Genomic DNA, 21,338 nt, shown 5'->3' on the forward strand with positions numbered 1-21,338 from the left:
ATATCGAGGGAAGGGAATTGAACACACAACCTTGGATGCAATGCTTAATCCAGCTACAAGTATGGCAAAAACAATAAATTAGACTTTGAATAGTGGCTGCACTTTTCACCGCACATGGAATTAGGATCTGGATTCTGGACAGTCACAGAAGCACCTCAAATCGAAGACATCACTGATACTGTAATTTGATATCTTGAGTTAACTTCGTACGAGCTTCTCGGAGAACCAGGGGAGCCAATGTGCCTATCCCTTCTTTCTCCTTCGTAAAAGCACTCATATTATCATTATCTGCTCCATATTTCTTCCAGTTCTCTCTTATGAGTGTCAATGGATGTGAAGTTACAAGCTTTCAACTCTTTAAGAGTGTGTCAATGGATGTTGTTTGCTTTGCTTTCAGACCCATTCGTCGAGAAATCGCGGTCTTTGGCAACATGGCACAAACGAAAGAGTCTCTCTTTTAAGCATACTGATTGCAATAAATATGAATTGGGTCGCAAATGTAAGGCAATATGCTTTAATCTTTCTATGCAGAATAAATATTAATTCTACCTTGCTAAGTTAATTTGAATTCAAATGCACATCGTGAGATAATGATCAAAGATAGCCACGCCTTGATCAGGTACCTTCTCCTCCTCTTAAAGCTTCTCATATGCAATTGGAAGTGGAACCATTTGATATAAGTTGTGTAATTTGTTTAGTTTCTTATGTAGGATTGCATTCTTCAACATAATATATAGATATTGAACTTTGCTCATGCACAAATTATATATCCAAAGCTTTTCCATACTAATCGAGAGACGATTTGTGCATAAGTTATGCATGTACGTGCCAAAGCTAAAAACTGAAAACAAAACGCAATCAATACCATCAAATACAAGTAGTCTATTTGTGCTTATTAGGTACGCTAAACGTTCCTTTGCACATCAACATTGCTACTAGCTATATTAACTCTGTGAATTTTCATCTGCAATCAAAACAATTTCCCTAGATGTTGTCGTTGTCCTCGATGCAGCTGATGCGGTACTTGAACTGCCGCCAGTAACCACCACTGGCATTTGTTGTGGGTATAAGAAAGGCTTTGGAGGCATTTGAAGGCTTTCAATTTCTCCTTCAAGCATCTCTACAACTTTATTCATAGAAGGACGGTCGCTAGGCTTCATTTGTATGCACCACAACGCCACAATAATCATCTTCTTAATGATTTTCTTTTCCTCCTCTGTAGCATCTCCGATTGTAAGGTCATTTCCTCCACTCAGCTGGTCGAAAACCCATGTCGGAAAGTATATTTGGCTCAAGTGTTCTATATTTGCGTTTAAGTTCTTTCTTTTTCCAGCCATTTCCATCAGCAGCATCCCAAAACTATAGACATCAGCTTTGTACGAAACACCTCCAATGTTTTTGTAGAAAAACTCTGGAGCCATGTATCCGATGGTTCCTCTCGCTGCAGTCAAAGACACAATGCTATTATCCAATGGGCATAGCCTTGCTAACCCAAAATCTGAAACCTTCGGAAGAAAGTTCTCATCGAGAAGAATGTTGTGAGGCTTGATGTCGAAGTGCAAAATTTGCATGTCACATCCTCGATGCAAATATTCAATACCACGAGCCACTCCAAGTGAGATTTCAAACATTTTCTCGCAACTTAAGGAGATAACTCCTTGTTGAGAAAATATGTGCTTATCAAGAGACCCATTAGGCATGAAGTCATATACAAGAGCACGCTTTGAACCCTCCACACAAAAACCAATAAGTTGCACCACGTTAACATAGTGAATCCTTCCGATGGTATCAACTTCATTGATAAAATCCTGCCCGTTGGCTTTCGACTTGCCCAACATCTTGATGGCTACAAGACGGCCACTGCGAAGCTTTGCCTTGTACACAGAACCAAAGCCACCTTCCCCTAACTTGTCCTTAAAACCTCTGGCCATCTTTTTTATGTCCGAGTAAGAGTACCTTACTGGCATGAGCTGATTATTCTGCAGAAAGTCTTCTATATTTTCATACATGGACAAGTGCCTCCTTTTGCATTTGTATATTATTAATGCAATTAAACAGGGAAAGCCAAATAAAAATCTGACTACTTGGAATAGTCCTGCACGTTTCAAAAACATTGGAGTCACCAAATAGATTGATTGCTGCAATATCATCAAACTTGTTCCTTTAGTGGGACAATATTTTCATTTAATTAAGGAATTGTTTGGTAACCCTTTCGTCCTAGTTTTTAATCTAAAAAGAAAGAAAAGAAATAAGTGATCAGAAATTGTAGAAAGAAGATAGGGGGACGGGGTGGGGGATGATGAAGAAATGAAGAATTTATGAAACAAAAAATAAAAGGAAAACTCTTTGAGACTGTTCCAAAGACTAACAATTCCAGCTTTTAATAATTTTCGTTTTTTAGAAAAAGAGCGAAAAATAAATGGATTAATGGGTAAGAGAAATGACACCTAAACCTAAAATGAAACTAAAATAAAAAATTGGAAATAACTTATATTATTTTTGCTTTCTCCTTCATTTCCACCTTTCTTCATCATTCTTTTCTCACATATAATTTCTCTTTAGACTTTATCTATAGCACAAAAATAAAAAGGGAAATGGGCCTTATTTTTTTGTTATACATTTCATTACATGTTCTCATTTTCTTCCATTTCTCCTGCAACCTTTTAACTGAAACATAATAATAAGACTGGAAATTAAAAATGAAGTGATTATCAAACATTCATTTTTGAATGACGAGTATCTGAAGCTAGAAAGAGTTGCATGATAGCTGAGTACAAGTAGTTCACACTACCTAGGAATGAGCTCACAACAATCAGACGCCGGTAAGGGTACACATTCCACCACTTGTCCTCAGGTATAAACCAAGAGTCGATGTACAAATATATCTGGTACAAAACCCTATCTGCAGCAAAGCGACGAATATCGATCATAGTTTCCAAATGTAATTTAAGTTTAATAAACATCAAGGTGACCACAAATAAAGAAACTAACTACACATGTATTATATAGAAGCTGCGTTAGAGAGTAAACCACTTGCCTATGGGCTTTAAGATCTTGTTGTACCAATGTTCTGCATTGCAAAAGAAGAAGAATTATCATTAAGGATCATATATATTATTTTTCCTCTAAAGGATCATATATTATTTACTATTAAGAGAAAAAAAGGGTGAAAATTAATATCATAGGAGAATGCTAGCTACCTTCGTAGCGAAGGCACTCAATTTTGCTCAACTTGTTGAGCACACACGGGTACTCTGTGCAGTTTGAGGTGCTACAAGCCTGGTCAAACCATGAAAGCTCGAAGCCATGCGCTATTTCACTATATATGCCTTCACAGGACGTCAAGTGTTCATGCATGTCTTCTACGGATAACGAAGGTGAGACCATAAGCATCTGCGTTATTTCACAGGACTCCCCCAAATCCAATGAACTTATGAAGCCATTCCAGCCAAGGATGGAATAAGAAAACATTCTTAAACCATTGGACAAAGAAGAATTGGAAGAGTAGGTGCCGTCCTTGACGCATGGAGCTGTTTCTACAAGGCCAGGAGAATGCATCGGTTTTGGACAGTCCATAAAAATTATAGGCCATGTCGTGTAACTAGAACTTGCGTCCGGTCTATTTGAACTCCACGTCAGTCGGGGTAGATAATTGCTGTAAGGATTCGGATAACTAAAGTTGGATGGGGTTAAGGAGTAACGCGGGATGGAGTAGTAGTTATCTTTCTTTTGAACAGCAGCATCCACAAAACGGATTGTAAAGTTATTGTAATTGATCGCCTTGGCGTAAAACTTTCGGTTATAAAAGTACAGGATTGTAACATTTTCCTCACAAGCTAGCTCGTACTTACGGTTGCCACAGTGTTGAGGGTCTCCTTTTAACCGAAATGGAGAGCTTATGCCAATATTGCCACAAGAAAGAGTACAATCAGAATTATTTTCAGGTATCGATGTTTGGGAACAAATAAAGGGAAGAAGAAAGAGTAGAAGAAGGGCTCCATATGGAACTAGTAAGAGACTTCCTCTACACATGGTAAAAGAGAATATAGATGTATCAAAATTATGGAAGAGGGCAAAAAAGCTTAATGGGAGCAAGGGTTTTTGGCTTGTGGCAAGAAGAGGGCGAACTCAGATATAAATTGGCCGCTTGGAGCCCATTATTTATGACAAACGAAGCAAAGACAAACCCACGAGACGTATAAAACTAGGATAACACTGACAAGCTGACCACTTATGTGGTCCAATAAAATTATTCCACCTGTCAAGTGAAACTCAATCAAACACTTGCTTATTCTTGTAACCAATCACCCCGCCGTCTTCCTCAACCCTTCTTTCTCCAGCAACCCCCGCAGTCCGTTACTTCTCCGGCGACCTACTCTCATTCCCGACCACTCCCAATCCCTCTTTTCTCCGGCGACGTCAGTTTCAATCCCTCGCCGGCGTCCAGATCTGAGCTCGGTAAAATTGGGTTATGGAAATCCGCAAAATTAGAGGTTCTGGAAGACAAGAGGTTTGGAACTTTGACGTTCAAAGGAATTGCAGACTTTGAGAGAGAGATGCTGGGGAGGGAAGGCGGTGAAAAGGTGGGGTATCGGTCGACGACGACTGACGAGGAAATCTGGAGGTTGGTTATGGGTTATGAGTTTAGGATGGTGTTTGGTTATGGCCTTAAAGATGTTTGGTTACTAGAATAGTGGTGCTTTAAAATTAAAGAAAACTAATGAAAATGATTTGAAAATTTTGAGTTTTAATGATAAGAATAAAATAAAAGATAAAATGAATAATAGCAGGATTAATTTTTTAGTGTAAAAATATAGTTTTTCGTTAAAGTAAACCGTATTGTGAGCTTTTCGTTAATATCCCTTTAAAATTACAGATATCTTTATATTATTGGACCATGTCAGTGGTCAGTACACTTGTGGTCCTCATATGTCAGGACCCAAGTATTATCCCCGGTGGGTACACCTGTGGCCCAATTTGTACACTTGTGGTCCTGATAGGCATGGAGATGGTCGCCGGAGAAGGAGAGGGCTTGTGCTGGCCCAATAAATTTATAACATGTAGCATTTTAACTCTCTTTAAAATATATATATATATATATATATATATTTTTTTTTTTTTTCCCACACACTCTCTTTTCTTTTTCTGCACTCTTTCTTATTTTTAAAGGCCAGAAATGTACATATACGTGTGTACGTAGGAGAAGAAAAATCGTGTGTAAAAATCACTTACCCCTTTTTCTTTTATTGAATGAAAAAAAAAACATTTTAATAAACAAATTTTTCAACATAACAACCATGGTTATTGCAAAAACTTTAATAATACATTAAAGACGTATTCAAAAGAATCAAAACACAAGTCTCATCAATACTAATTCCAACAAACAACAACAACACTAAACTAAAGAGGAAAAATTTGCACAAACCAAACTATATCGACAACTTCAAATTCTAGGAGGGTAATGCTAGAGAGAATAAATTAATTTGTAGAATAAATTTTGTAAACTCAATGACAATGAAGTTGATAATTGGATTATTACTAAAGTGTAGATTAACGAGCTTATTTTTTTTATTGATGAAACATTGTTTAGTTTGTAAATTTAGTTTACAAATTTAATCTACCTAGTATTACTCAATGTAAAAAGACCAATATTGAAGCCACACGACCACAGAACCCACCTCATCTAACTCAGAATAACATGTATAATAATGGGTTGATCTGGCCCATTTAGGGAATAAACAGTTTCCAGCATTCCAGTTTCTCGTTATAGCGAGTAACAGTTAAATAAAAGCGACTAAAGGTTTTTATTTGATAACGATGGTCAATAACCCATAAGCAAATCACGACCAAGTCCTTCAAATTGAAGTTAAAAACAAAATTGGTGGAAGATTTAAAAATTTTAGAAAAACGTTTTTGGGTTAGGAAGTGGAACGAAGGGGTGAATATAAAAAGAAATTATTATCTACCCAAAACATAGGGGACTTCTGCAATCCCATTATCTTATATACAATCATATATATGAATTACCAAGATACCAAACTTCTACAATCAATATTCTCATTGGATAGAATGCTTCTGATCAATTTCTTGTGCTGGTTTCTCATGATAGCAGATGCTGGTATTGTAAGCAAAGTGTATGGCGACAGAGTAGTCCCTGAAAACTGCAAAGAAGTAAGTTACTGTGAACACCACGGTCCAGCCATCCGATTCCCATTTCGACTTAAAGGACAGCCATTCCAGTGCGGTTACCATGGCTTTGATCTTTCATGCACCAACGGCGGGCAAACCGTGCTTGAGATGCCATCCTCATCTAATAAGCTCATCGTTGAAACGATTAACTACGCTTCTCAAGAAATCGGAGTATATTTCCAATATGGTTGCCCGCCTAAAGATATTTTCAATTTCAGCTTATCTTCCTCAACCTTTCAATTTGTGCATGGACCGTCTGATGCTAATTATACTTTATTCAGTTGTCCGTCACCACGATTTCAAACAGACGGATATCGTCTTATCGAACTGTGCCCTTCCGGCCTTGACAATCCTGAAAACCAAACTAACTACTATGCTGTCAACGGCCGGTATTCCATTGATGATATGAACCTAGTGTCTTGTACCAAGCTGCGTGACTACACATCAGCAGATATTTCATCAGTGACAGCATCCGGACCTATGATGCTGCAGTGGTCCAAACCATCATGTAGAGGTTGCGAAGAGATGGGCAAGACTTGCAGACTGAAGAGAACTATTGGTCAATATCATTTCACAGATAATCAGACTGAATGCGTGAGCGAAGGTATCCTTTAATCTCCCATTTAACTTGACTTCTTGCAGTACTTTGCCGGCAAATATTTCCGTCATTTTCACATTGACAAGGTTTTAATTAGCTAGTTTGGCAGATAATATATGCAACAAATTTGGACTCAAAGAATATATTCGAACTTTTTATATTAAATGAAAACAAAGATTTATGCAAACAATTCTTCAAGTATTTTATTCTTTTGATAACAAAAGTACTAATTATTGACTTAATGGACCTGCTTTTACAGATAGTACCCGTGGAAGGACAAGCTTAGAGATATCTGGTAAGTTGTTCACATAAGCACTATTTTTACAACATTGAATTTGAACTGTTAAGAGTTAGCTAGGTTAATTTTTGCACACTTGTGCGATCCATAATCATAAATATTCTTAGATGGAGAGCTAAATCTAAGACGGTGTGGATTATTGAACCTCATGCAAGTGTTATATTTTAGGGTGCTATTCGGAACTTGCTTCAACAGGCACCAATTTTCATCACTTGTTTTTCAAGTTTTGGATCCCATCCTTGAAAGGGTTCTTCTTTTAAGGTACAAGAAAATCTTACGAGTTCAATACGAGTTCAAAACTCAGTGCCAGCATCCGGATAAAAGACACGTTAACTTCCGCACAAAAGAACCCTATATATGTATAAGTATTAATATAAATTCAATTCTGATTTCTGGGGGCTTTATCAATTGGAGGCAATTGTGATTATTTTAATTTAATTTAGAAATGAGTTGGTTTTTAACGCAGAGTTTGGTCTGTATCCGCAGGTATTTTCACACTTTCTGTGGTTGTAACCGTCGTGGGGACTCTCATTTACCGTGTTTACAGCTCCAACAAAATAGAGAAAACAAATCAGTTGAGGATTGAAAGATTTTTGGACGATTACATAGCACACAAGCCAAGTAGATATTCCTACGCTGATATTAAAAGGATAACAAATCAATTCAATGAAAAGTTAGGTCAAGGAGCCTATGGAACAGTGTACAAAGGACAGCTTTCCTCCGACTTACTTGTGGCTGTGAAAATCCTCAACAATTCTAATGAAAAAGGAGAAGATCTTATCAATGAAGTCGGAACAATGGGTCGAGTCCACCATGTCAATGTGGTTCGCTTGGTTGGTTTTTGTGCTGATGGGTACACAACAGCTCTTGTGTATGAATATCTACCAAATGGTTCACTACAGAATATCTTATCATCAGCAGATGGTAAAAGCGCTTTCCTTGGTTGGGATAAGTTGCATGAGATTGCTTTAGGTATAGCCAAAGGAATTGAATATCTTCATCAAGGGTGTGACCTCCGAATCCTCCATTTCGATATCAAACCACACAACATTTTGCTAGACCAGAATTTCACCCCAAAGGTTTCCGATTTTGGTCTCGCCAAGTTGTGCTCTAAAGATCAAAGCGCAGTATCCATGACTACCATCAGAGGGACCATTGGCTACATTGCGCCCGAAGTGTTCTCTAGGAACTTTGGAAACGTGTCCTACAAGTCAGATGTCTATAGCTTTGGAATGTTGCTGCTGGAAATGGTCGGGGGAAGAAAGAACTTTAAGTTCATGGAAGAGGACTCCACCAGCAGCCAAGTCTACTTCCCAGAATGGATTTACAACCTTTTAGAACAAGGGGACGACCTACGGATTCACATTGAGGACGGAGGAGATGCTGAAACTGCAAAGAAGCTAGCAATTGTGGGTCTATGGTGCGTCCAATGGCACCCCATAGATCGCCCTCCCATGAAAGTTGTTATTCAAATGTTAGAAGGAGAAGGTGACAATCTAACCGTACCTGCTAATCCTTTCCGGTCTACTTCGAATTGACTGAATACAACTATACTTTGTATGAAATGAAAGCGTTCTAGAGTTGTAAAACTACCACTCATAAAATTTGATATGAGAGGTCAAGTGCTGTCATATTAAGAAAGTTAAATATTAGGTTTATCTTATATAGTTGGATGTTTAATATTTTATGTAATATATAGGGTTTATCTATTTAAAGGAGTGTAGTTTTTATGTTATATATATATATTCATTCTTCTTTTCAATAAAACATCAAAGTTACGACCAATTTTTTCTTCTTTTCGGTTTTCTAATTTCTTTTCTTTATTGACCTTATATAAAAGTGTTTTATGAAAAAGCTTTTAGGCTTTCGAGAAACAATCTCAAGTAGGCTCGTAGTCTCGTCATTTTTTTCAGTCATTAAAATAAATATCAGACTTTGAAACTTCTTTTCTCTTAAATTTGCTAATAATTAAAATTACTTGTTACTCACTAGCATCTATGTATCGTTGTTAGGGGTGGAAAAAATTCCCGAAAATCCCGAACCGAACCGAAAAAATCCCGATCCCAAACCAAAAATTTCCCAAACCGAAATTCCCGAAATTTTCGGGATGCTATCCCGAACCAATCCCAAAATTTCGGTATGGGATTCGGGATTGGCTTCTCGATATTTCGGAAATCCCATACCAAACCGAAAATATATAATATTAATTATTATATATATTTATACATATATATATATATTATACTTTTATAATTGATGCTAGTAATTTCTAATTCATGCTCAGCAACCTAGAATGCCCTACACCTTGCATATTTTTCATGTTCTGTTTGATATTCATGTGGATTTTATTATTGCTGCTGCCATGGCTGATGATTTCAGAAGGCTTGATTCTTTTATCTCTCAACAGATTGCAAAAAGAGTTTAATTAATTTGAATTTTGACTATGATAAAAAGAGTCAAGCATGCCAGTGTTCAATTAAATGGTAGTGTGAATGAAATGAAATTCCTAGTTCATAAATGTGTTCTTGAATTATATATTTGAAGAACAATTCATAATTTCATATTTCAATTTGGGATTCCCGATTTGTCCCAAAATCCCGAAAATATTTTGGGATTCCTGAAATTTGGGATTCCCGAAAATTTGGTTTGGGATTGGTCTTCAAATTACCATCCCGAAAAATTTCGGTTTGGGATTCGGGATACTAGTTTCGGTATGGTATCCCATACCGAACCACCCCTAATCGTTGTTATACTAAAAGTATCTATAATAGACTCTCTAAATAAGCTGCTAACTAAAATTTATGAACAAATTATAAAAGATTTATCTCCATTCACACTCCTTATATCTTGCTCTTATGATAACAAAACCGCTACGAATTCTAAATATGCGGAAGAGAAATGAGCTCCTAATGGCATGGCTGTAGTTATATTTATACAGAGCTTCTAAATTACTCTCTAGTAGTTTTTGTTCAAATTTCAGAAAACATGATTTAAGATGCTTTATCTTAAAATTCCATTACATATTTCTCGTGCTGTTGTAGTTTCTCTAGGCGTGCAGAGAATCTTTTTTTTTTTTTTTTACAATAAAGTCTAGCTCTTCATTGAACCATGCAATACAGGTTTGGATCACAGATATCTAATTCCAAGATAAAATTATTTATTATGAGTTGTAATAATTATTATTTTTTTAAGTTTCAGACATGAGATTGCATTTTTTAAGAATCACATCCTGAGTATTATGGATAGTGAAGGACCACCAGAATATAATGAGCATAAGACACTAGATTAGCACTTACACTTAGCTTAGCTGTTAAGCTAAAATATTAATGATAACTCAGCATTTGATTAGATATTTTATGGATACATATATATCCATTGTACCCTGCAGATAAAGTTAATGAGAATCATTATTTTAACAATCTTTTTCAATCTCTCTCTCTCTCTCTCCCTCCCTCTCTCTCTCTCTCTCTCTTAATTCTGTAAACTTCTACGGATTCACATTGAGGACGGAGGAGATGCTAAAACTGCAAAGAAGCTAGCTATTGTGGGTCTATGGTGCGTCCAATGGCACCCCATAGATCGCCCTCCCATGAAAGTTGTTATTCAAATGTTAGAAGGAGAAGGTGACAATCTAACCGTACCTGCTAATCCTTTCCGGTCTACTTCGAATTGACTGAATACAACTATACTTTGTATGAAATGAAAGTGCTCTAGAGTTGTACAACTACCACTCATAAAATTTGATATAAGAGGTCAAGTGCTGTCATATTAAGAAAGTTAAATATTAGGTTTATCTTATATCGTTGGATGTTTAATATTTTATGTAATATATAGGGTTTATCTATTTAAAGGAGTGTAGTTTTTATGTTATATATATTCATCCTTCTTTTTAGTAAAACATCGAAGTTATGACCATTTTTTTCTTCTTTTCAGTTTTCTAATTTCTTTTCTTTATTGACCTTATATCAAAGTGTTTTATGAAAAAGCTTTTAGGCTTTCGAGAAACAATCCCAAGTAGGCTTGTAGTCTCGTCATTTTTTCAGTCACGAAAATAAATATCAGACTTTGAAACTTCTTTTCTCTTAAATTTGCTAATAACTAAAATTACTTGTTACTCACTAGCATCTATGTATCGTTGTTATACTAAAAGTATCTATAATAGACTCTCTAAATAAGCTGCTAACTAAAATTTATGAACAAATTATAAAAGATTTATCTCCATTCACACTCCTTATATCTTGCTCTTATGATAACAAAACCGCTACGAATTCTAAATATGCGGGAGATAAATGAGCTCCTAATGGCATGGCTGTAGTTATATTTATACAGAGCTTCTAAATTACTCTCTAGTCGTTTTTGTTCAAATTTCAGAAAACATGATTTAAGATGCTTTATCTTAAAATTCCATTACAAATTTCTCGTGCTGTTGTAGTTTCTCTAGGTGTGCAGAGAATCCTTTTTTTTTTTTTTTTACAATAAAGTCTAGCTCTTCATTGAACCATGCAATACAAGTTTGGATCAAAGATATCTAATTCCAAGATAAAATTATTTATTATGAGTTGTAATAATTATTATTTTTTTTAAGTTTCAGACGTGAGATTGCATTTTTTAACAATCACATCCTGAGTACTACGGATAGTGAAGGACCACCAGAATATAATGAGCATAAGGCACTAGATTAGCACTTACACTTAGCTTAGCTGTTAAGCTAAAGTATTGATGATGACTCAGCATTTGATTAGATATTTATGGATACATATATATCCATTGCACCCTGCAGATAAAGTTAATGAGAATCAATATTTTAACAATCTTTCTAAATCACTCTCTCTCTCTCTCTCTCTCTCTCTCTCTCTCTCTCTCTCTCTCTCTCTTTCCTAATTCTGTAAACTTCTACACTGAGCAAATAAATTTTGATTAGTCAATTTAAAAACAAAAAATTATTACCTTCAACTTGACCCGAGTGACATTTTACAACTGTAAACTCTCAGTCAACTACAATTTATGCTTTCTAGCATCACATCTCAATACGTAATGTGAGCTCAATGGCAATTTCGAAGAATTGTACAACAAAACTTTTCTTTTGGTTATGGAGTTGAAATTCAAAGTTATCATGGATTATTTGATGAGAATAAACTTCATATAAGTTTCACTAATGTTGACCTCAATGGCAGTTTCGAAGAATTGTACAACAATTATTTTCTTTTCGTTATGGAGTTGAAATTCAAAGTCATCATTGATAATTTGATGAGAATAAATTTCATGGAAGTCTCGTTGATGTTGGCCTCAACGGCAATTTCGAAGAAATGTATAGCAAATTTTATATTTTGGTTATGGAGTTGAAATTCAAAGTCATCAATGATATTTGAAGAGAATAAATTTCATGGAAGTTTCACTAATTTTGGCCTCAACGGCAATTTCAAAGAATTTTATAGCAAAATTTTTCTTTTGGTTATGGAGTTGAAATTCAAAGTCATCATTGATAATTTCAATGACAATAAATTTCATAAAAGTTTCACTAATGTTGACCTCAATGGCAATTTCGAAGAACTGTATAGCAAATTTTTTTTGTTTCGGTTGTGGAGTTGAAATTCAAAGTCATCATTGATCATTTGATGAGAATAAATTTCATGAAATGTTGATGATACACCTCAATCCGGAATGTTCATTTGGACTTCGAGTCGAGCTGTGCTGGTAACACTCGAAAGGTAACAAAGCCAAAAAGTATGGTAATGTGGAAAATATGAATAAATTTAAACTTAAAAGTGACTAAATGCAAGAAAGCGCATGTGAGCAGGATTGAACCCAATTCATAAGTGATGTCAGAGCATAAGTAAAGTACAGTAAAAGTGAAATAAGAATTATACCATCAAAGGTACTCTCATATATATATATCAACATTTGCCAAGAATCCTCGACAACATGAAAGTTCTGCCACTAAAACCTAGAGGGACAAAAAATAAGGATAAGTGGGCCTGAAAATAAAGCTTTGTAAAACTTTTTTCGAAAACGTAAAACAAGTATAGTTTCCAAATATATATACACTATATTGCATATAGAATGACAACACGTGTGAATTGGGTTCGATCCCGCTCACATGCAGAGTCTTGCATTTAGTCACTTTTAGGTTTAAATTTATCCATATTTTCCACATCACTACACTTTTTGGCTTTGTCACTTTCTGGATGTCAGCCAGCACAACTCGACTCAGAGTTTAGGTAAACATTTTGGGTTGGAGTGTGTCAATTTACCTCAATGGCAATTTCGAAGAATTGTATAGCAAATTTTTTTCTTTTGGTTATGGAGTTGAAATTCAAAGTCATCATTGATAATTTGATGAGAATAAATTTTATGGAAGTTTCACTGATGTTGGCCTCAACGGCAATTTCGAAGAATTGTATAGCAAATTTTTTCTTTTGTTTATGGAATTTAAATTCAAAGTCATCGTTGATAATTTGATGAGAGTAAATTTCATGGAAGTTTCACTGATGTTGGCCTCAACGGCAATTTTGAAGAATTGTATAGCAAATTTTTTATTTTGTTTATGGAGTTTAAATTCAAAGTCATTGTTGATAATTTGATGAGAGTAAATTTTAGGGGTGGTTCGGTATAGGATACCGAACCGAAAGTAGTATCCCGAATCCCAAACCGAAATCTTTTGGGACGGGAATTTGAAGACCAATCCCAAACCAAAATTTCGGGAATCTCAAATTTCGGGAATCCCGAAATATTTTCGGGATTTCGGGACAAATCGGGAATCCCAAATTAAAATATGAAATTATGAATTATTCTTCAAATATATAATTTAAGAACACATTCATGAACTAGGAATGTGATTTCATTCACATTACCATTTAATCAAATATTGGCATGCTTGATTGTTTTTATCAGAGTCAAAATTCAAATTAATTAAACCCTTTTGACAATCTGTTAAGAGACAAAAGAATCAAACCTTCTGAAATCATTAGCCATGATAGCAGCAATAATAAAATCCAAATGAATATCAAACAGAACATGAAAAATATGCAAGGTGTAAGGCATTCCAGGTTGCAGAGCATGAATTAGAAACTACTAGCATCAATTATAAAAGAATAATATATAATATATATGTATAAATTAATAATATATAATTCGGTTTGGTATGGGATTCTCGAAATATTGAGAAGCCAATCCCAAATCCCATACCAAAATTTCGGGATTGGTTCGGGATAACATCCCGAAAATTTCGGGAATTTCGGTTTGGGAAATTTTTGGTTTGGGATCGGGATTTTTTCGGTTCGGTTTGGGATTTTCGGGAATTTTTTCCACCCCTAGTAAATTTCATGGAAGTTTCACTGATGTTGACCTCAATGGCAATTTCGAAGAATTGTATAGCAAAATTTTTCTTCTGGTTGTGGAGTTGAAATTCAAAGTTATCATTAATAATGTGATGAGAATAAATTTCATGGAAGTTTCAAGGATATTGACCTAGCTAGAAAGGAAATGGATAGCAAATATAAGATGGAGACATGATTTTTGACCTGAATTTTTTGGATGTAGGTTTGATAGTATTAGCAAAGTTTGAATCAGCTCCTATGATGTAGGGCTGGAAAAATTTTCCGAAAATCTTAAACCAAATAAAAAAATTCCCGATCCCATACTGAAAAATTCTCAAATTGATAATACCGAAATTTTTGGGATCCATACCGAATCGATCCCGAAGCTTTCAATACGGAAATTGGGATTACATATTAAATGGTTTGGGAATCCCGAACCGAACCGAAAAAATATATATATTTATTTTGGTTGCATACATGTTGAATGTTGAATGTTGAATTTAAGTAGTTTGGTAGTAGACTATATTAGAAATAGAAGTATGAAATTAAGTAGTATCAAACTTTACAACATCAATTTGACTTGATATTAATAAATTGGTATTTCAATTGGTATGAAATTTCAAATTAGTATGAGGTTAAAAACCTAACTTTCAATTTATATGAAATTAAGGAACATAATTTTAGGCCAAAAGCCCAAACTTTAACCCATAGCCCAAAAATCTCAAATTTTAACCCAAAAATCCAAAAGTCCAACACCGAAAATCAAATCTCAATCCATCTCGAAATACCAAAAGCATTTTGGGAATCCTGAAAATTGGGAATACCTAAATTTCGGTTTAAGATTGATATCGATTAATTTTAAATTTTAGGAACCAAAGTGATGAGTTATGCTAATCTCAATGACCATTTTGGCTAAAAAGCCTAAACTCATTAAATGACAAGACATGTATAAATCACTTACCACATTAGTTGGTACAACAATGTGGTACAAAAATGTGGTTCCCAAGCATTTTCCGTAAAAACTATGGGCTCATTTGGAATTGCTTCTAAACCATTTTTTTAATCAAAAGAACTTCCAGTAAAAGCGCTTATATTCAATACCTGTCAAGGAACAAATTTTATCAAACAATTGATGTGAATAGGGTCGCACATAAGAAATATGAGAAGAAACGCATAAGAAAGAAAAGAAAAAAAATCTACAAATAACTATATAAAGTTTCACAAAAAAAAGTAGAAAGTTGTAATTTAGTGTTTTTGACTCACTTTTTTAATTTGCCGCATTCGTCTTTAGGAGTTACGAGCCCCATATTGGGTTCGCAAGGCCCAGACCTTGAGCTACATCTTGGCAATGTGCGGTCAAAATTGTACTCTGTGAGGAATTGTCGATTGTAAAATGCAGAACTCACTTGAGGTATAATTATTTGACATTTTCATTCCATAAAGTCGGTCAAGAGCCAAACTCGGCGGCCTACCGAAGAGCCTGATTTCTAGGCTCGGGCCCATTCTCGCAAAGTGCCCTCTGCCCCAACAAAATATCTTACGCAGCATATGCCAACCAAACTGAAAAGGAATTTATAAAATCAAAACCAGAGGATTAGGAAGGACTCGTGTCCTCCTCAAATCTCCAAACCCTGCGCATTTATAATGTACTTGCAGAATCTCTGTCCCTCTCTCTCTCTCTCTCTCTTCTCTCTATTCTCTCTCCCCAACCACAACCACAACCACAGCCACAGCCAATTGCCACAACACCAAATGCTTTCCTTGAATATCAGTTGTCCTTCCCCTGTCACTTTCTCCAAATCCCGCCGTCAACTCCCCTCTATTAATGCCCCCTCATCCCCTTCCCCCTCCCCCTCCTCCTCTTCACTTCTCACTCGAATCCAAACGCAATCATATCCTCTGCACCAAAAACCCACCTCTCTCAGACCCCAAACAACCCCCAAATTCTCCAAATTCTCAAGCTTTACCAGAATCTATGGCTACCCATTTGGAATTCTTCAAAAGAAACAAAACCCATGGGCCAGATTCGAGATTCGAGCTCAAAGATCAGCCATTTGAGCGAAGCCTGTGAATTCCCATCTGGGTTTGGGAGAAAACCCAGGTCCCAAATCCCAAAAGCTGCTTCTGAATCCAATGCAGGAGGGGAAACTGAAGCTGCAGTCGCAAAGCCCAAGGCCACCACCGCCCAGCTCGCGCTTATTTTTGGGCTATGGTACTTCCAGAACATTGTCTTCAACGTCTACAACAAGAAGGTACTGAATGTCTTTCCATATCCATGGCTTCTTGGATCTTTTCAGCTCTTTGCTGGGTCTGTTTGGATGTTCATTCTTTGGTCTTTGAAACTCCAACCCCGCCCGAAAATTTCTAAACCTTTCATTGTTGCACTCCTTGGACCTGCATTGTTCCACACTATAGGCCACATTTCAGCATGTGTCTCGTTCTCTAAGGTGGCTGTTTCTTTCACCCATGTAATCAAATCGTCCGAGCCTGTTTTTTCAGTAGTGTTTTCGTCGTTCCTAGGCGATTCGTACCCTGTACAGGTCTGGCTTTCAATCCTCCCTATTGTTATGGGTTGTGCTCTTGCTGCTATTACTGAGGTGTCATTCAATGTGCAAGGCCTTTGGGGTGCTTTGATTAGCAATGTCGGGTTCGTGTTGAGGAACATTTACTCGAAACGTAGTTTACAGAACTTCAAGGAAGTAGATGGGTTGAACTTGTATGGTTGGATCAGTATAATTTCGTTCTTCTATCTGTTTCCCACCGCTATTTTCCTTGAAGGGTCTCAATGGGTTCAAGGATATCACAAGGCTCTTGCAGCTGTAGGAAAACCATCCACATTGTACCTATGGGTGTTGCTATCTGGAGTGTTTTACCATCTCTATAACCAATCATCGTATCAAGCTCTTGATGAAATTAGCCCCTTGACCTTTTCAGTTGGAAACACAATGAAGAGAGTGGTGGTAATAATATCGACTGTGTTGGTGTTCAGAAATCCAGTTAGACCTCTTAATGCACTTGGATCCGCCGTTGCAATTTTTGGGACTTTCTTGTATTCGCAGGCTACAGCTAAAAAGAAAAAGGGTGGTGAAAAGAAGGATTGAATATAATTTTTACTTGGTCTGCTTTAGGCGTCTTATTTTTTGGCCTGGTAAAATTTGTGATTTTGCTTTGGTCAGGTTTCATATCATCGTTTCTTCCCCCTTGAATTTATGCTTGCGTCCGTGTGTGTTACCGATGAATGTATGCTAGGATTGATGAGGCCTTTATTCTACCTGTTCACTTGTTACCTGATTCGAATGCTTTAGTTTTGATGTTTATTTGAGCCTAGAGATCTAGGAACTTGAGTGCAGGATTTTGCCTTTTTGTTAAGCTTACACATGGAGGAGGTCATTTTATTGTTAAGCTTCAAATGCTTGTTGTCTGGCTTTATAGTTATGCAGCACCCGAGACTATGAAGGTCGGGAACGTGGATTACTTGTAATGTGGTAGTTTAGTGTTCCTATATTTCTTGAGCTTCCTTACCTTGTAAGAACAAGCTACAGCATGTAGGATATTGGCAACTGAGGAGTTTTCTGTACACTCTGTGTCGTCTAAACTATAGACAGCATGTAGGATATTTTATTTTAAAATAACACAGATGAAAACTTGCACTTTAGTGATATTTTAAGTAAAGCAAAGAAACAAGGCTGGCTATAGAATGAAGTCGAAAATCCGAAGGTATGGAGCCCCAAATCTATCTTTCACTTTAAGAAATTCACATTTTATTGAGTTTAAGCTGCGTTGCTTTAATCGGTATTTGTCATTTGCGTGCTCTATGACATTACGTCTCTTCTTTTTCTTTTGCTTCTGGGTCTGAGACCGTAATCTCTACTTGATCTTTACGTTAGAGTTTACCTAAAGGCGGAGCTGATTTAAAGTATCTTCTTTTTCGTCTTGGTTAATTTGTTCTGTTACTACTTTCGAACATGTTTGTGCATTTTCTTTTGTCATACGCAATGACCATAATATTTGTTCGGTTAGATACCGTCCGAGTTGTTGTTGCACTTGCTGCTCAAAAGGAATGGACAATCCATCAGTTGGACGTGAAAAGTGCCTTCTTACACGGAGAAGTTGATGAAGAGGTGTTTGTAGAACAGCCACCTGGATATATGTGCAGAGAGGTAAGGAGCAGGAAGTTTACAAATTACGGAAAGCTTTATATGGACTTAAACAAGCCCCTCGTGCTTGGTATAGTCGTATAGAAGCTTATTTCTCGAAGGAAGGATTTGTGAAGTGTCCCTATGAACACACTTTATTTATCAAAGGTGGAGATGGAGGTAAAATTCTCATTGTTTGTCTTTACGTTGATGATCTCATTTACACTGGCAATGATGAATGCATGTTCATTAAGTTTAAGCAGTCGATGATGAATGAGTTCGAAATGACCGATCTTGGTAAGACGAGATATTTCCTCGGAATTGAGGTATTGCAGCAGGTAGATGGAATATTTATTTGTCAAAAAAAAATATGCTCAGGAAGTGTTGGAAAGGTTTAAAATGGAGAACTGCAATCCATTGCACAATCCCATTGTTCCAGGCACCAAGCTAACAAAAGATGTAACTTGTGAGAAGGTTGATAGCACTTTCTATAAACAGATCGTGGGGAGCCTCATGTATCTCACAGCCACTCGGCCGGACACTATGTTTGTGGTAAGCTTAATCAGCAGGTTCATGGAGAGTCCAACAAAAATGCATTTGGCAGCGGCAAAGAGGGTTTTGAGATACTTGAAGGGCACGATCAGCCTTGGAATTCTTTACAAAAAGGGAGGACACACTGAGCTCAGAGGCTATTCAGATAGTGACTATGCATGTGACTTAAATGATAAAAAGAGCACATCGGGGTACTTGTTCATGCTAAGTTCAGGAGCTGTGTGTTGGTCTTCCAAGAAGCAGCCTGTGGTCACGTTATCAACAACTGAAGCCGAATGCATAGCAGCAGCTTCATGTGCTTGTCATGCAACCTGGTTGAGGAGAATAATGAAGGAATTAGGTCAAGCTCAACAAGATTCTACAACGGTTTTCTGTGGCAACAGTTCAACAATAAAGCTCTCCAAGAATCCTGTAATGCATGGCCGAAGCAAACACATAGATGTACGGTTTCACTTTCTTCGTGAAATGACTAAGAACAAAATCGTGCAACTGGTTCACTGCAACACTCAGGAGCAAGTAGCAGACATATTAACCAAGCCTTTGAAGACTGATGTTTTTCTGAAGATGCGTGGGCTTATGGGAGTGTGCCTGGAACCAGGTGTAAACTGATTGCTTAGCAATAGCAATCAGTTTAAGGGAGGAAATGTTAGATTATTAGGTTGGTGGACGTAGTGGCTCTATCCATTACGTAGACTTAGGGTTGTTGATGTAAGCAGTTTTAACTGCATGACCGAATAAGCCCTAGCTTTTAGGGATCAGTAGAAGTTGTTTTCCTTTTGACTTAGTCATATACCACGTTTAGGTTAATGTTTAACGTGGGTTGCATGTTTATCTTCTCCTCCGTTTTGTAAGGCTGATATAGCCTGTTTATTCTTTGATTAATGCTATGCGAAATTCCTCCCAGCTTACAAAGTTCTCATTCGACAAACACTTGGGTTTAACACATACCACTACAAAATTTGCGAAATTCCTCCCAGCTTACAAAGTTCTCATTCGACAAACACTTGGGTTTAACACATACCACTACAAAATTTGCGACATCCGTTCGATCAATATCAAGGTCCTACGGTCCAAGATCAAGCAACATATTTTGGTCTTTTTTGACACTTTTGCATATCACATTAGATGATTAATTCTTGTAAAGAATGTATCCCATAGATTGCAACCCAGTTCACTTGTGTAATTCTTCTCTCATTGAATTTTAGGAGTTTTCGTGTTCATACCCTCATCCTTGTATGTAAATATATTGTCGTATAAAAAAAATGAAAATTCATCTTTCCATTCATTTATATTCTGATTCCAAATATGTAAAACGTGTCCCAAGTGGTTTGAGATTTCACATCACAAGATAACAAAATAACCATATGTTCAGAATTGCTAGGTCCTCATTTTGAGGACCGATGAGGTTCTTTTGTATTTGAGCTCTCAGATAATATTATGGTAGATTAAGTTATCAACTTAAACAATCTTTGTTACACCGAAACACAATAATTTTCCAAAGAGATTAAGCTATCAACTTAAACAATCTTTGTTACACCAAAACACAACTTTACGCATGAAATTGGATACGTAAAGTTTTTAAAGTTTATACAACTGGATTTGCTGGGTTAGATATTCGATGAGGCGATTAAGTTTTGTAGATAAAAGAGGTTTAGATAACGTGAAACTATCTTCTCTCTTCCTATTCTTTTTGGTCATATAAATTTGTATTTGTTTCCTTGTAAAAAAATTTATTTAAGTTGATAGCTTAATACTGAAAGTTTAAGCTGATAGCTTAGGATTGCACTTTGCCCATATGTTATCGGTTAACCTTTATCTGTAGGTCTAAGTTACCATGTGTTTGTTTTTAAGGTTATTTTCAATGGAGAATGCTAAAGGTTTAAAAAACCAAGAAAGACCTGATCTGTCTAAAAATTCATCTCCAACCGATGACAGGACTATAACTCTATCGAACCTACCAAGCTATTTTTTGGTTAAAGAAGCATCAAGCTCGTCATATGTAGCCCCCTCCTAGTCCTTTTTGTAGGGCCAGCTCTTCAGTTGTAATAATTGATTCAATTTCAACCATTAGATTTGAAATCATCTAACGATAATTTAATTAAACTAGCTAATAAATTTAAAGTCTAAATTTTAAATTAATAGTTATTAACCGTTCGGTTCGGTGAGAGATGGTTGGGCATGGCTATAATTCTGGAAGTTTCTCATTCCCTTATCTCTTCTTATTTCACACATTATTTATGTTTTAATAT

At 36.3% G+C, this 21,338-nt stretch overlaps 2 protein-coding genes and 1 pseudogene across 2 annotated transcripts; 2 read left to right on the plus strand and 1 right to left on the minus strand.

The window, feature by feature from the left end:
• Positions 1-944: 944 nt before the first annotated feature.
• Positions 945-4,723, minus strand: LOC108866242 (LEAF RUST 10 DISEASE-RESISTANCE LOCUS RECEPTOR-LIKE PROTEIN KINASE-like 2.2). The gene is made up of 4 exons (XM_048580666.1): positions 3,201-4,723; positions 3,038-3,070; positions 2,792-2,902; positions 945-2,095 (listed from the first exon to the last, which is right to left on the minus strand). Exons 1-4 carry the CDS (start codon positions 4,030-4,032, stop codon positions 945-947), a joined length of 2,127 nt encoding a protein of 708 aa, XP_048436623.1. The 5' UTR covers positions 4,033-4,723.
• A 1,202-nt stretch (positions 4,724-5,925) lies between these two features.
• LOC125475671 (rust resistance kinase Lr10-like) lies at positions 5,926-8,665 on the plus strand. The gene is made up of 3 exons (XM_048580664.1): positions 5,926-6,793; positions 7,047-7,082; positions 7,572-8,665. The coding sequence occupies exons 1-3, from the start codon at positions 6,019-6,021 to the stop codon at positions 8,621-8,623; spliced, it is 1,863 nt and encodes a 620-aa protein (XP_048436621.1). The 5' UTR covers positions 5,926-6,018; the 3' UTR covers positions 8,624-8,665.
• A 7,336-nt stretch (positions 8,666-16,001) lies between these two features.
• Positions 16,002-18,056, plus strand: LOC103935198 (annotated as a pseudogene).
• Positions 18,057-21,338: the final 3,282 nt, after the last annotated feature.

This window comes from the organism of the source record quoted next, unplaced genomic scaffold (assembly GCF_019419815.1).
Source record: "Pyrus x bretschneideri cultivar Hongxiangsu unplaced genomic scaffold, Pyrus_bretschneideri_v1 Contig158, whole genome shotgun sequence".
In the NCBI taxonomy this organism is placed as follows: Eukaryota; Viridiplantae; Streptophyta; class Magnoliopsida; order Rosales; family Rosaceae; genus Pyrus; species Pyrus x bretschneideri.